The 16593-nt window shown below is 39.7% G+C and overlaps 1 protein-coding gene across 2 annotated transcripts in view; it reads right to left on the reverse strand.

Annotated features, from left to right (window-relative positions):
- Positions 1–16593, reverse strand: part of MARCHF5 (membrane associated ring-CH-type finger 5) — a 59104-nt gene that overhangs the window by 21715 nt on the left and 20796 nt on the right. For both annotated transcript variants that reach the window (XM_045023063.1, XM_045023064.1), the window contains one exon: positions 12809–13011. In XM_045023063.1, the coding sequence (XP_044878998.1) occupies positions 12809–13011 (203 nt within the window). The remainder of the gene's footprint in view (positions 1–12808; positions 13012–16593) is intronic.

The following is a 16593-nucleotide window of genomic DNA, read 5'->3' on the forward strand; positions in this document are numbered from 1 at the left end:
AACATTCCCAATGGAAATCCAGTCAGGAAAGAAAGTCCCTGCTTGTAGTTTTCTGAAAATCTTATGTTCTTAAAGATGTGAGCATCATGCACCTTCCCTGATCAGCCCACATCGATGCCTGTGAAGCGTCCCCAGGGGTCCACTAATGCTTGCATAACCAGATAAAAGTAGCCTTTTCTGTTGATTTACTCTGTGACAAGGTGGTCTGGTGCCAAAATAGAGACATGCATGCCGTCTATTGCTCCACTACAGTTCAGGAACCCCACTGCTGTTCATACATCCACTATATCCTGCACATTGCCGGGACATACAATCCTACATAGCAGAAGGCAATTAATGGCCCTGCACACTTGCATTACAATGACCTACATAACGGATTTTCCAACTCCAAAATAACTTCCGACTGATTGGCAGCAAAATTGCATTGCAAGTTTCCACAGTGCAATTGCCACTTGCTTCTCCACTATCAGCGTAGCTCTCATTCTGGTGTCCCTGTGCTGGATGGCTGGGGTGAGCCTGGCACACAGATCCAGGAATGTGTGCTTGTGCATCCAAAAGTTCTGCAGTCACTGATCTTCATTCCAAGCCTGCATTACGATGCGATCCCACCAGTCAGTGCTTGTTTCTCAGACCCAGAAGCAGCACACCACTATCTGAGCTGCTCTGTGAACACCACCACCAACCTCCAAAAAGTTGTGTTCCACTGATTTGGTTCTTCTTGCGACTCTGCAAATCTCAGAGGATTGTATGTCCTGTGCTTGCAACATTCATGACAACAGTTCAAAGCTGTGCAGGCTACATGATGCTGTCAGAGATGGTGAATAGTAAGGAGGGCCGTACACATTTGTATGATTTTGAAAAAGACATGAAAATTATAGGATATAGATCAGTAGTTCTCAGCCTGGAGTCCAGGACCCCCTAGGGGGCCTTGAGCAGGTTTTGGGGGGGGGGGCCCTCCAAGCAGGGCCAGCCCAGTCACTCAGGACTGAAGCTGAAACCTGAGCAATGTAGCTTCTTGAGGGCCCCAGGCAATTGCCCTGCTTGCTACCCCCTATCATCAGCCTTGGCTTTTATATGCAGAAAACCAGTTATTGTGGCACAAGTGGGCCGTGGAGTTTTTTTTAATAGTATGTTGGGGGCGGGGGTGCGGCTCAGAAAGAAAAAGGTTGAGAACCTTTGATATAGAAGACATTATGGCATGGAGACAGTTGCACACTGAGAAGCTGACCTCTTGCTCCCAGCCACCCCAGCACAACTTGTTTCTGCTCCACCATGCATTGCCAAAACTTTGCCAAAAAACAGTGCACTGGACGGTGGCAGGTTGCACACTAGCAAATCTATCCATGGTGCACTGCACCGTGCATCAATACAAGCACTTCTGATGAGCGTATGCACCACTGACAAAAGGAGCCAAGTATGCACACGCACAAGTGATAGACTAACTGCAGCAGCTTTAAGCCAATTTATCTGCATCAACCAAAATTTGTAGTGCAGACATGGCCTAACATACCAACAAAACTGTTAATTCTCAGCTGAATACAATGGGATAAACAGAAGCAACAGAGTTGAATATTGTTCTGAAAATTTTTAATATTGGTGATGATGTGAAGAATCTGGGCAAGCGGACCCACGCTTTAAAGCAGAACTAATATAAACTGGAATATTGTACTATAAAGTCATAACCCTGACCCTTTTTTTAAATGTAAGGGACAATGTCAGGTTAAAAAAATGTATTAATAATCTAATGTACTGGTACGAAAAAAAGTTTAAGCCTAAAACCTGTTTAACTTTTCACCATTTAGGGTTTTTGTTTTGGGGTTTTTTTTTTGCACTGCATACAGCTTAGACAATGAAAATAGATTAATCTAACTTTTTGGTTTTACTGGACTAGCCAATACAGAAACATATGGGTTCTAGATACTGCAACGGAATTTTTAAATTAAAATGAAATGACTGAGTGCAAACATTTTACTACCATGTTTTGTCCAAAAGAATATACTGGTATATAAAATTTAATGTTTCGGCCTGAACTGCTTGACATATCTTATTTCAAAGGATTAAAAAAAAAAAAAAGGCAACACAGACACCTCTCAATGGGAATTGGGCACCAAACCACCCTTTAGGCCTTTTAAACTCTCTCCCTCATTTACACTGTGATGTTTAAAATAATATCTAGAACAAATAAAGGACCAAGTCCTTCATCAAACACAGTGGGGTCAGGATTTGGTCCAAACATTGATACATAGCAAAAAGTTTCACAACAATATAAACTACTTCAGTTTCTAAAACTGAAGAGACAAAAAGAACTAGTGGACTTATTAAAGAGAAAAAGGGTGTGATTGAAGAAGGAAAATACTGCTATGACAGCTCCATTTGTTACTGTGTCCCTCACTTTCAGCGAGTCTCTTGAAGACTACCATCCCTTCCCTCTGGTTAATATGAACAATTTTCAGTGTAGGACTGAAACATTACCTTAAAATGTAAGATTTGTTGTTACACAAATGCTAAAACACGAGATCAGTATTTATCATGTTTAATAAAAAATGTCCTAAGATTCAAGAATCAGTGTTTTGTAGCTTGAAAGTTTGCAAAATAAAACCTTCATTTTCCTAGAAATGCAGCTTTTAAAAAACTGTATTAAGTTAATGCACTATATATCTTTTCAGACTTCTGTCACAATTGTAATATAATTTCAATAGATTAGTACACAAAAAGGAAGCAAGCAATATTACAGTCTGCTTCTTAACATTGACTTAATACAGCTTTGAAACTTTACTATGCAGAAGAAAAACGCTGCTTTCCCTTTACATTTTAGTAGTTTACGTTTAACAGTACTGTACATGTGTGTTTTTGTGTCTCTCTCTCTGCTGGTGCCTGACTGCGTACTTCCGGTTTCAAATAAGGTTTGTGGTTGACTGGTCAGTTCGTAACTCTGAGGTTCCACTGTACGATCCGGTTCAGAATTCTTTTTAATACAATGGCTTTACTTGTGAACATGAGATCACACGGTGGGGGCCAGGAGGGCACTGCACACCTCTAAGTTACCCTGCTGCAACAATGAACCAATATGGCAGTACACCTCAGGAAGAGTGCCCTTAGTGGGCAGTGCTGGTTCCTGCAACAGGTTCTTGAGTTGGTTGGCTGGAGAGAAGGTCAGTTGATATTATCAAGAAATCCTGCTCTATTCTCCAGTGCAAATGGCTGAGCCACATAAAGCCAAATTATTTTTAAAACAAACTTTATGACACTGCTCCTACAGCACCTTCTAATGAGGAACCAAAGTACTTCACACATGTAATTATTTCAACCTCAGAATACACTTGTACAGTCAGGCATAAAACTTGCTCAAGGTCACAATGATATCTATGTCAGAGCTGAGAAGAGAGCACAGATCTCCTGGTTCTCTATCTTATGCTTTAAACAAGACCATCTTATGACTTAACTGTATTTTAAAAATTCTCGTTTGAGTAAACCGTGTATTAAAATGGTAAATTTTAATGTCCTTTGCTACATCTGTGCAGCAGTGTTGATTAATATACAGTGAGTCATTCTAACTGTGCTTTAAAAATCAGCATTACAACATAACATGTCATGTTAAGCTTACTAGATGTTCATCTTTATTGAACGTTTAAGAATCTGTAGGTTGAGGATTTTAATGTGTACACATGCACAGTATTTACTTAAATGACAATTACTATAAGATTTAGTGAAATAAATATTTCTTATTTTGCTACTAAGTCACTTTGAAAACTTATGGCCTGATTTCTGTAGCAGCTGAATACCTAAACCTCTGACTCAGGTCACTGGGACCTGCACATGCTCAGCACCTCTGAAAAAAATCACACCTTTACAAGTTTTAAGTTGGTTGCTAAATTGAGCCTTCTTTCTGTGCATGCAACTATATTTGTGAAAAATGATGGCAATTACATTCCCACCTCACAATCTGGATTACTACATCCCTGTTCATCATAAATCAAAGCAAGCTTCAAGACTATTTGAGATTCTTCCTCCTGTCCCAAAACTTCCAATCCCTGCCCAGCAACAATAGGGAAAACTGAGGTAACAGAATGGGCATCCAGACTGCAGTAAATCTGCAAGGCAACTCTCAATGTTACCAGAGAAACCGCAGCTCAAAAGTGAAATATGATCTTTCTAAGAAAGTACTACAAATGCAGTGTAGCCAACTCTTGCTATTGTTATGGAGTCTTGCAATAGTTGGTGTTTTCATAAAGACCCAGCTCTTAAGGGAAGCGATGACACAAGAATTCAGCTCTCCTTTTTAAAAAAGGTTTCTAGCCCATACTGTTTTATTCAGATCTTATACCACAGTCATCATGGTAGTATCTAGGTGGCTTCCAGTCGTACACTAAGCAATACAACTTACATCTGTTATGTGTGGTTTGTCCTTTCTTTCTCATTCTCTCCTAAAGGGGTAGAATTGTGTGTGTACTATACTGTTTTGTTTGGTAGGGTTTTTTTTTTTAAAGTACATGCTTCAATGTGTTTATATGAAAGATGGCAAGATCAAAGCAGCATGCTATCCACTCAGAGTGGCAGATGGTAAGATTTATGATTGGCTTTTGTTCCTGTGGAAGTCTTGGGTTGGCTCTCAAAAGCTTGTCTACCAGACTAATTTTGCTTGTGTGATACAAAGAGTCTGGGGAGCAGAGTTGTTAACCATGGTCTTCATCCTGGAACTTTAGGTGATCCTTCAGACATCCTGGGCGGTGCAATCTATGACTTGAAGGTAAGGACTGAGACCTTGAACTTAACTCAGTATTCTATGGGAAGACAATACGCAAAACAGATGACAGGTCTGATATGCTTATGATATCCTGTGTAGCTGAACAGACACACTGGAACATTCAGTACACTACTTGAAGTTTCCTGATTGCCGATGCAAAGGTGTACTGATCTGCTGTATGGGAGGCAAGGAAGGTGTGTATAACTGAGGCCTGTTAATCATCTGCCTGGAAAGGATAGAGTTTCCTTACCAAAAAGAGATGATAGAAAGCATTACTTGCAGATGCTACGAGCTAACTTAGCATCAGCAAGGAATCCAGGAACACTCCTAAACCTAAGGAATGAATTGACAAATTGTAGGTTTGCATCTTCACCCAACGGAGAATGCACTGTGCCTGCAAATTAAAGAGCTTTCCTCTGTCTCCAAACATAACCTCTCCCTTCATTGGACTGAAAAACCACGAGTTGATCTCATCCAAGCACTGGGCCATCTTGGTGGTAGTAATTTATATATGGTGAAGAAGATATATGACACTTGCATATTGCTGACAATGGAGTCCAAGGTAATGGAGAAAAGCCTGAATATATGAACAGTGTGCACCCTATAGGCTCAGTAACCTGAATGCAAATAAAAATAATCCAATGTTTTAAAATCAAGATTTTTGAAAGCTTGGGGTTGGCAGTGCAGCAAATGGTTAATAGTACTTTACAATACCTGGGTTGCAAGTAAAGTGACAAAATACCCTAGTTTTCCTTTCATTCTAATGTGAATGAGAAGAACACAGATTGTTTTCAACCTTACGTAAGAGTAAAGTGAATTTAAGATTTTAAAATTGTAAGAAAGAAACCAAATGTTTTGTCGGTATTAAAATATTATTAGATAATAACTCATTGTACTGCACGCAGCACTTGAAAAAATATTTTCCATGGCTGATGGTAATATAATCATGTATTTTAGCTGTGCATGTTTATGTTCAATATTTGTGCCACTAACAGAATGACTGGTAGCAAGGAAATGAAGTGTCTAGTGAGACCTTACAGATTCATTGTTAGTGTCTGATAGCTATGCTCAACTGTATGCATTTAATTTATATTTGGATATATAAATGGAGTATACAGAAGGTCCAAATAATGGGAAACCGACTTCAAACATGTGACGGTATAAAAGGAGAAGAAATAGCAAAACAAACTACACAACAGATGGAGTTAAAATGGATTACTGAAGAGGTCAGTCCTCTGAGGTGGGGTCCAGAGGAGAATGAAAAGTTACCTTTACGGTATCCGTGTTCTTCAACAAGTGATCCTCTTCTAAATTTTATTTTTCACAAATTTATATTACTTTTCTTTTAAACCCTTTCACTGACGTGTTCATAAGTATTTGTTCTCCTGTGAAAACTGGCTCGGCATATCCTCATTTGTAGAATACATAAGCATCTGCGCTGAGCCTGGAACCATCAAGAAAAACAGTGACCAATACGGCTTGTGCAAATCCCTTCATGGAACCAAATGTACAGACCAGCAGCTATCAAGAAACATGTGGTCCCAATTGCCCTGTTTTTTCTTACCTGGCTAGCTGAGTATCAGGCAGTGTGTTGCAATGCCTGCTGCTATCTTTTACGTACTAGGCTTGTTTTTATTTGTGAGCAATTAGGTCTGTTTCCACATACTCTAACAAACTTCCTGGTACCACACACTATGTTCAGTTCTTTGCATGCCAAAGCTCTAGTTTATGCTTTGGTATTGTTCAATGGCTTATATAGCCTCTATTTCCCTTTTTCATTTGAAATGTCTGATTTCCGACAAGGAGGCATGTTTTTAAAACATGAGACAGTAGAAGGTATGTAACATACCCACACGTTCACTGCCTCGTGTGGCTGGGAAGGTCCCTCTCTCTCCAGTTTATAACTGTGTCTGTACATTTTCCCCACCAAAGCTGCAAAAGAACAAACTAAAACCTTTCCTATTGCAGGAGACTTGAAGGCTCAATCTGCAGGTCAGTCCACAGTACATCTGAGTACAGCAGAGATCCTGGACAGTTGGGTTCCATTTCCATTGTGTGAAAGCTGGGGTTGACTACTCACTCAGTGCTGTAAGACTGTTTCTTGTTTACACTTGTGGCTTGCATAGGCTATGTGTAGCTGCATGCTGCAATGAAAGGCAGGCTGCATCTTTGCTGTGGTATGTAGCTACAAGTAGCAATGAAAGGTTCCAGCAGCTCCCCACTGCCTATCCCTGGTTCTAAGAAGACAGTGTTGTTTAGTGGTTAAATTATATGAGGTGACCAAAACATATACTGAGCACAATCTGGGAGGCAATATGACTAAGTGGATCAGACTTGGGTCTGGCATAATAGAGACACTAAGATACGATGGAAGCTACCCCTATGCTCAAACAAATCTCTAAAATCTCATCTTTAAAAATCTAAAATGGCAGAGAAGAATGTCCATTCATAATGTAGTCGTCTCATCCAAATTTTTGTTCACTTTGAAAGTCTACATTATATATAAATGGATTGCATAAAACAAGCATCCATTGTCACTTGCATGCAGAAATATTTGTGGATTCCACTTCATTTTGAAACTAATTTTTATTACCAATCATAATTTTGAGAAAAAGAATAGTTAGCTTTCATGCTTAATGCTTTAGCAAATGCTTTTTGGAACAATATTTTCCAGTAGCATGGGGGAGCTGAGTTCTTGATGTGGCACATGGGGAAGATCTGTCGGTTGCCTGTCCCTCCCTCAGACAACCCTCATGCCTCTTGGAGATCACCACCAGCGATACCTCCAAAAAGATACTTACTGCTGCATAAGAAAGTGCTGCTGGTGAGATCCTTTGAAGACTGGTTCTCTTCTAACTCTGACATGATGTGACCTTGACTGCCTTCTAGGGCTGTCAGTAATAAGGGCTATAGTGGTGAGAACAACAGTCTGATAGTTAGGATACTGGTCTGAGGTTTGGGAGATTTGTGTTCAATTCCCCGCTCTGCCATAGACTTCCCATGTGACATTGTGCAAGTCAGTTACACTCTCTGCCTCAGCACCCCATCTGTAAAATGGGAATAGCGGGTGTTCTGAGGATAAACACATTAGATTGAGGTACTCAGATACTGAGATGATGAGGGCCATACAAGTCCCTTAGACTGATTTTTTCAGCAGCCAGCTGTGGGTTTTACAAATAAAATAGATTAAAAAAAATCAGGAAAGAATGCAAGATAAAATGTAATTAGATAGGAAAAAGCACACCTGGACAATGCTCTAGAGTTTTGATTTCCCCTTGCTAAGATAAAATGTAGATGCAGTCCTAATCACTACTTCATTATCCCATAAAAGATAGTCAATATTTTAAACTTGCTTCAAACATCAAAAGCAGTTTATTCAAAAACCTAACGCAAAATGCTAGCATATAGTGTCATTCTTTATCAGAATGCTGTTGACTTGCATCAATCTGAGGCTCCTTTTTATCCAGAGAAAAAGATCCTTCTTCCCCATTCTTGGAGCCAAATGATTCTTCTCATATGAAGAATTTTGTATTAACAGGGAATTTGTACAATTGAATTCAATTTAGCACACTGCTCAGTCTTCCTTCTTAGGTACAACCTTTATCAGACAACTCTCCACATACCAGATCCATCTTCCTTATTAAAGACATATATTATGGCAACATACAATTGCCCAAACATAACTGGGACCCTATTGTACTGGGCATTGTATAAACAGATAAGACAGAACCCTGCTCTAAAGAGCTTACAGTATAAGACACTCCCAATTTTTGTACTGGACCAAGGTGACAAGTGGCACTTTAAAAATGGAGCTGCAAGTCTTTATAAATTTGCCTTCAATATAGCAGTGAACTACGATCCTCACCTCTGTGCAGAATAGCTGTCCTTATAAAATTTAATGTAGATGGTTAGCATAATGGGCCAAACATGTAATCACACAATTTTACTTTGTATATTCCTCCCTCCTTCCCTTCCTAATATCTTTCCCTGGGTCCTTCTTTGTCATACTCACACTTGTTTTAAGCTTCTTGGGGCAGGAACTATATTTTTTTCAGTAACGCACTATTTATTACCTCTGATGCTACATAAATAACTAAAATAATGAATCTCCCAAAAGCCAGCTAAAGAGAAACATTCAACATACAGATATAAAGGTTAAGGAAAAAGCTTAAAACTAGATGTGCTGCATCAGGATGATGCTCTATGTCTGGCTACTAGGAGAATTCAGGGAATCTTAAAATTTGTAATATGCCTGTAATAAAACTACTCTTACCTGCTGCATGCAGAACTCAGGCATGTAACAAAATGTCCAAATGATTCTACATTACTTTAGTGACCACAGTCATGGTTCTGAAAGAGTTGGTACATGCCCATATATCATACCAACATTTCTCTGAAGCTACTATTTTGAATCTTAGCGTTCATTTATCAATATTGCCAATCTCAAGAGATCAAACATCAAGAGTCAGTTCCCTGAAAGTAATGAGATTTTTTTTTTTTTTAAATTTGAGTTGATTTTTTTTTTTATCGTGTCTTGACTAATTCCCTTGGATGCCTCTGCCAGTGTGTACATGTGATTGATTTCAGGTGGAAAAAAGTCAACCTTTAATGCACACAAATGTGCACTTCTCCCTGGATGCTCCACTTCCTCTCTCCTCCTTCAGACGGGGCACTACCATCCATTTCCTACTACCTTGACTCTCTCATCTCCCAGTTTCCCACCTTTCCTCCATATTCTCCTCATGCAGGACGACTACAAAATGGAACTGGAAAATGAACAATGAACATCCAAGAAGCACAAAGTACTCTATGTATCAAGTTTTCTAATTATTTTTCAATAAATCTTTGTGTGAGCCTCAAAGATCTTTACATGGAAGAATGTCTTTACAATAGCAACCACCTTTGGTAATTGCAAAAACCCTAACCCAAGCAGAGCTTTCTGTAACCCTATTATATTCTATATAGGTTCTTACACCACACATCGCCATAATATCTGAGTGCCCTCCAGTACTGCATTGAGCAACGTGGCTACACATCTGTCATGTGGTATTTGTTTTCTCATCCTCTCCCGGGGGACAAGCATGTGCAGTTAGGTGTCTTAGTAGGGTTTGGATTTTGTGGGTTTTTTTAAACAAACTATACCTGTTTCTAGGTGTTTGTTAAAGAAGACAATGTTAAAGAAATGTGCTTTGCACTTGGAGTGGAAAATAGTGAGAGTAGTGATGGTCTTCAGTTCTTGGGGGAGTTCATTTCATAGTCTCAAACCATTCCTGGATAAAGTTCTGTTTCCCTATTAGACAAGCTTTAATCTTATCGATGAGAGTTCCATTGTGCCACAGGAGCGTAGTTATCCACCACTATCTTCATCCTGAAGCTTGAGGCTGTCTCTTAGATAACCTGAGAGCCAATGCTATGGAGTGCTTTAACAGTAAGGCCTGAGACCTTTAACTTGATTCGAAATCCTATGAGAAGCCAATGGAGGTCAGGTTTGATGTGCTCACAGTAGCCTGTGTTGCTGAGAAGATGCGCTGCAGTGTTCTGTACTAGCTGGAGTTTCCAAAGTGCTGAAGACTTCATTCCCAGGTATTGGATTGTTGTAATCCAGCTGAGACATGCAGTAATGATTTATAATCCTTAATTCTTTAAAAATCACTTCTCATATTCAAAGCACTTCAAAAATAGGTCAGTCTACTTTTTTGCATAATTTTGATCAGCTACATATGTGATCCTACTGCAATACAATTTAGTTTTTTTTAAATATCTCAAGTATCCAAATAGCTAAAAATAATGTGTACTTTAATTATCCTTCCCTTACATTATCCTGAGGCTTCTTCCTCTGCCCAGGACTGCAGCTGCAGGACTTCCCCAACTCCTCTGGAATGAGCAGCTGTTGGGTTCTGGGCAGAGGAGAACTCCAGTGGGAGGCAGGGAAGCGTTGCTGTTGGTTCTGGTGTCCTGGACCCAGCAGCAACTTCTCTGACTCCACCCTTCCCTTGACTCCCACTGCCCCAGGACCTTCTCTCTCCACTACTACTGAGATAGGGCTAATCCCTGCATGAAGGGATTAGCCCTAAGTGGCAAGGTCAAATCCAAGTTCTCAGCTACACAGGGTATATCTACACTGCAAATAAAAGAACTTCAGCGCAGGGTCTCAGAACCCAGGTCAACTGATTCAGGCTTGCAGAGCTAAAAATATCAGTGTAGTTGTTCACCAGGTTTCAGAGCCCAGGCTCCAGCCCAAGCCCAAAACATCTACACTGCTATTTTTAGCCTCACTGCCAGAGACTCACGAGTCCAAGTCAGTTGACCCAGGCGCTGACACTTTGTGCTGTGGGATTTTCTTGGCAGTGTAGAATCCCACAGGCTCCGGTACAGAGCTCTGCCCAGGCATCCAGACCCGAGAATCGTGGGGAACGGATTTGCCTCTCATATCTTCGCAATAAATCCCCTTGCAAGCACCAAAATACTGGGATTCATGATTAATTCACAAGTGTTAGCAATACTGATTTTTAAACAGCCAGTTGGTGGCTCCTACCCTGCACTGGGCTCAGCTGCTAGTCCTGGCTGGGCTGGGGAGGACTGGACTTTTTCTTCCCCTGCACAGAATCTGGGGGCATGTCACACCCACCCCCAGATTTCTCCCCCAGCTATAGGAAGCTCTGCAAACTCCCACCCCACCCTCACACTTCCTGCACCCATGGCTCCTCAGCTGCAGAGGGAGTGATCTCTGTACAGGGAGCTGCTCCCCCATCCACCCAACCCTTGTGCATCCAGACCCCCTCATATCCAGATTCTCCTGTGGAGCCTCAGCCCCCCTTCACCCAGAACCCCACCACAAGCCTCACTCCCCCTGCACCTGCACCATCCAAACAAGCTACCCACACCCAGATCCCCACCGTACCGAGCCCCAACCAGCTGTACTTGGATCCTCACCCCAATGAGCCCCACACCCCTAGCACCTGGACCCCCCCCACATCCAGACTCTCCTGTTAAGCCCCAACCACCTTCACCTGATCCCCCTGCAGAGTCCCATTACTGTTGCACCCAGAACCCCCACAACAAGCCCCCAATGCATCAAGATTCCCCCCTCACCCAGATTCCCCACTGAGCCGCCCACACCCAGATTGCCCCACACAGACCCCTCTCAACCCACTCCTGGACCCCCCACACTAAGCCCATCCACACTTGGATCCTGCCTTGCTGAGCCTGCCTGCCCACACCTGGTGCACCTGGCACGGAGGGGCAGGGCACTGGGGTGTTTCTGGGGCAGGCCCAGTTCTTGTGCTGTGTCAGGGTTGGGTGCAGCCTCACCACTGAGTCCGTGTCCTGGGGGGGAACAGCAGTGATCTCTCACTTCTGTGCAGCCAGTGGCCTGTGCTTCCCAACACCATGCTGGAGCTTCCATGTTCATTTGACAAATAAAATTTACATAATTGTGCAGAATTTTAAATATTGTGTGAAGAATTTTTAATTGTTTGACACAGAATTTTTAGGTGCAGAATGCTCTTGGGAGTAATTTTGGCAACTCATGTGGATGGAGCTTGGAACAGTATCCCCTCCCCTTTTCTTTTTTTGACTAATCATAACACAACTACAATACTGTCATCTCTTGGGTACAGAGCAATACTCACGGTGTCCTATACAAATTAAATATAAAAATACTTTCAGGTAATATTAGGGACATTGTTACAAATCTGCAGGCAGGCTCCCTTCTCTGCCCCTCAGCTGACTAAAAAGAGTCTCCTCTACAGGCTGGCAAAGAATTCTGGGGTATGCTTACAGTGAGCAGTTGGTCTCTGCTCATCTACAGGGGCAGAAGCTGTCTAAAGTTTTCAGGATGCAGTGAACTGAACCAAGACAGATGCATTACTTGCAAATTTCTGCATCAGTTTTCCAAAGAGCACCAACAACTTAAATGATGAATTAGCAAGTCCTGGTCTATTTCACAACACAGAAGTTTACATGCCAAACAGAAGTTAGATACTGGAAGTTTTGTATAAAATAAGTAGAGTATAAATACTGAAACAATTACACTGTATTTTAATTTAACTGCATATCGCTTACCTAGCTTTGGAAATACTATTAAGTATTCTGCATTGCACTGAGGACATGCAACTCGAGCTGTACTGTTTCCTCTTTGTTTTTCATCCACCCAACGCTGTAGACAAGTCTGGTGAACCCATTTTGTAGAGCCTCTACACCTGCAAGGTCTCACCCACTCCGCTGTTCGATCATCTTCATCGGTGGCAAAACACACCCAGCAACTTCTGTAATTAAACAAACACATATCAGACAAAAGTACCAATGTATATAAGCACTTACATGTAAAAATATTATCTATAAAGCAGTTTAAAAATCAAACAAACAAACAAACCAAACAAACCCTTGAACCTGGAGAGGGCAATTACACTTGTCACTCCTTGTATCACCAAGAACACCACTACTTCCTTTGCAGAGCAAACTTTTCCTATTAATGCAATAATGTTTCTGTCAGCAAAATATTAATTTTAAAATATTTTGGAATACTTAAGCATTATTAATTCAGTTTGATAATTGAGCAATTAGTCAATGTCAAAGTTGTAGATTCAAAATCTGAATCACTTGATAGATATTTGCAAAGTACATGTTCTTAATCCATGCCTCTACCCACCTCAGAACCACTGCAAAACACATGCTTTGCTGTCTGTTTTAATCAAAAACAGACAGCTATGCCAAAAGTACAGTCCTTGCAAAACAAACTCAAAACCACTGTGTGTTTGTGATGAAGACTAACACAAAGTGTAATGCATCATATTGGTATTAAACATCCAACAAGGAGAAGGGTTGAGGCATTTTAGTATGACAATATCCCACTTGTCTATCACCAAAATGTTACTTGGAACTTATAGAGCACTTCTCATCAAAGTATCTCAAATTATTTTACAAAGGGTGGGTTATTTACAGTTAGGCAAAATTAAGGCATGGAGAAGTTATGAAATCTGTATAGGAAGGAAGAGAACAAATTCCAGCCCCCGTTCTAACCACTAATGCACTTTGTCTTTAGGCATCTGGGATATAGTTTTCAAAATAATATGAAACATGGTTCTGGCTTAAAGTGTTTATAAAACTTCGAAATTAACAACTCCATGATTTGTTTCACACTGAATCAACTTTTGCTGCCTGATTTCATATATTAATTAATTTTAAAGGCAGAGTCTACAAATATTTCAGATTCCATGAGTAATTACCTGCTTGTTCACTATGTAGAAGTTTACTATTAAGAAATAATTGCAATAAGTCGCAAATCTTTCAGTGGCCTCATTAAAATTATGCCCCCATCATCTCAATTTTAAGAAGCACTATCATTGTCTAATTTGAGATATCCATGGTGTTCTCAAAACTTAAGCTCCAAAATTAGATTTTGAAAAAGAAATTTTGTTAAATGCTTCCTGTTGAACATGAGTGTTTTCAGGAAATGTTTTACTGCATATTGTTTAATTTAAACATCCTTCTGCTAAGTTTAGCACTCAAATATTGAGTGCCCAAGAACTAGAAAGGAAAAAATAATTAGTTTATATTGTCTAAACAGCTGAATGACATACCAAAGGTAAACACTAGTTAATGAGCAATGAAAGATAAGTTAATTTTAACAAGTTAGGATTTTAACATCTTAAGTTATTAAAACGGTTCTAATAAAGTATAATTAACTAGTGTCCCTTTAAACTGTATAAAACACATTAATTTTATTCAGCTGTTACTCACTTTTAATGTAACTACATTTTTATTGATATAATTACTTGCTCTGTGTGCTGAATGGCAGAGATTTTGTAGGAAAAAAACCCAGTCTTGATTACATAATTAAAGATTAATGCATATGCACAAGGGGTCTGAATTAAGGTTGCATAAATAACCTTATTTCTGGCATTTCCTAGCTTTTGAGTGCTTTCCTTTGCAACCTTAATGTTATTAACTAAGTTTTCAGTGTTTAAGCTAAAAAAATAAAATAAATTTCATCATGTGGTACCATACTAACCCCTAATATGGGTCCTGGGCAAGGCTGAGATCTTTATCCACAGTAAAGTCCTCTACTATTTGAATAAACAGCTGCAGTAAAAGTCTTATGTGTACAACTGCCACTAGAGGGGAATGGAGACACTCTGCCCATGAGATGCACAGCTATTTGCTAGACAGCAAAGGAACATTGACTCATGACTAATGGGTTCAATTCTAGGTTTTAGGTTATTATGGACTCTGTTCCTGTACAACCCTCCCCTTCCAGCTCCTGCCTCTTTTTCCTATCTCCCTATTGTGCCATATTTATAAAGCTTGACCTCAAATGTTGGATTTTTCCTCCCTGATTATTTCTTTATACAGAAAAACAGCCTTCAACACAAAGTTTTGATAGAGACTTATGGATTCCACATTAATTTATTTAAATGTTTTAAGAAATTATGTGTTTAGGCCATAACATTTTATATTAAACTCTGATTTCATTTTAAACAGGTTTAAAGAGAAAAGCATATAATTTAAACAAAATAAAAATCCAATTTCTCTTATTTTTTCAAAAACATCATTGCTTTTTAGATGCCCCGCTGTGCTGCCTGGGGAAGAGCCAGGGAAAGCATTGAAAGCAAAGGAGAAAGTCTCCCTGAGCTCAGTTTTGGTACCACAGCTGCCCTTGTTAGCTGGGAGGAGCAATTGCAGGGAAGAGCAATTGCAGGGAAACTCCTCCTCAGACCCCGAGGCCTGTGAGGTAGGTGCATGTGTCATTTTTATGGATTGTAGGAGCTGTGTGGTACTGAAGTATGCTCAGTACAGATGGAATCATAAAAAAATTTAGCTACCAAACAACTCTCCACGCTGCACGTATGAACTGAGATTTTTCAGAGACTCAGTCATAACCTGGACAAATTTTGAGGGTTTTTTTCTCCACTGAGATAGCAAAAAGTACGTCCCTGACGAAGGCAATCCTATGCTCCAAAGCACTTAGATGGATATAAGGCTTTTGGTTTTTAAATAAGCAAATATATAATTTTTCCTTAATCTTATTCTCAAATGGCTGAACCATTTTAGATTAAAAACTAGTCTGAGGCAGATATGCATAATAGGAAATTTCAGCTCAAACTGTTTAACTTTGGCAAAATTATAATTAACAAAAACCAGCATCTTTTAAGGGAAAATGTTGGGCTACCTTAACTATAGGTGTTGCTACCTGTGCCACCTATAATAAATTTCCTTCCACACTATTTTAAACATTTAGATTGTACTATTTGTATTTGCCAACTAAAATTTAACTTAAAAAGAACCATTCTCTTCTAAATGAATGAATTATATTAATGTTTTATTGGTGTGAGGAAAGAACTTGAGGTATTACACTTTTGCCTCCAAAATACAAAGCAAAGTACTGAAAATGTATAGTGCAAAAAAGAGATACTTTCAGTTCAATAAGAAAAACTATCATGTACATAAAGTAGTATTTTAAAACAGTGAATAAATGCTACTTCTATATTCCAACCAAACTAGAATTAAACCACTAGCGCACCTTAGCTATATCAGTCACTGCTGTCAGTTCTGCAGCTGAAGAGAAGTCATTTATCAAATGTTCCACACAGCAATTACCCCAACATCATATGGGTATCATTGCTTAAAGCAAAAAAGAACAGATTTAGAATAGTCAGCAGTTCCTAAATGTGCAGCTATTTGTACTCTGAAGGGCCACAGATTAATCATCAATGTAAGAAATCAAAAATCAATGTACTAATGCAAGATAATTATAAGCAGATGCCAGCTTCCCGAAGTTTGGTCTCAAAACAATTAAATAGGCAGATACTAAGTCACTTTTGCAGGTGAAATAACTTTAAAATATGTAA

This window comes from Mauremys mutica, chromosome 7 (assembly GCF_020497125.1).
Source record: "Mauremys mutica isolate MM-2020 ecotype Southern chromosome 7, ASM2049712v1, whole genome shotgun sequence".
Lineage (NCBI taxonomy): Eukaryota > Metazoa > Chordata > Testudines > Geoemydidae > Mauremys > Mauremys mutica.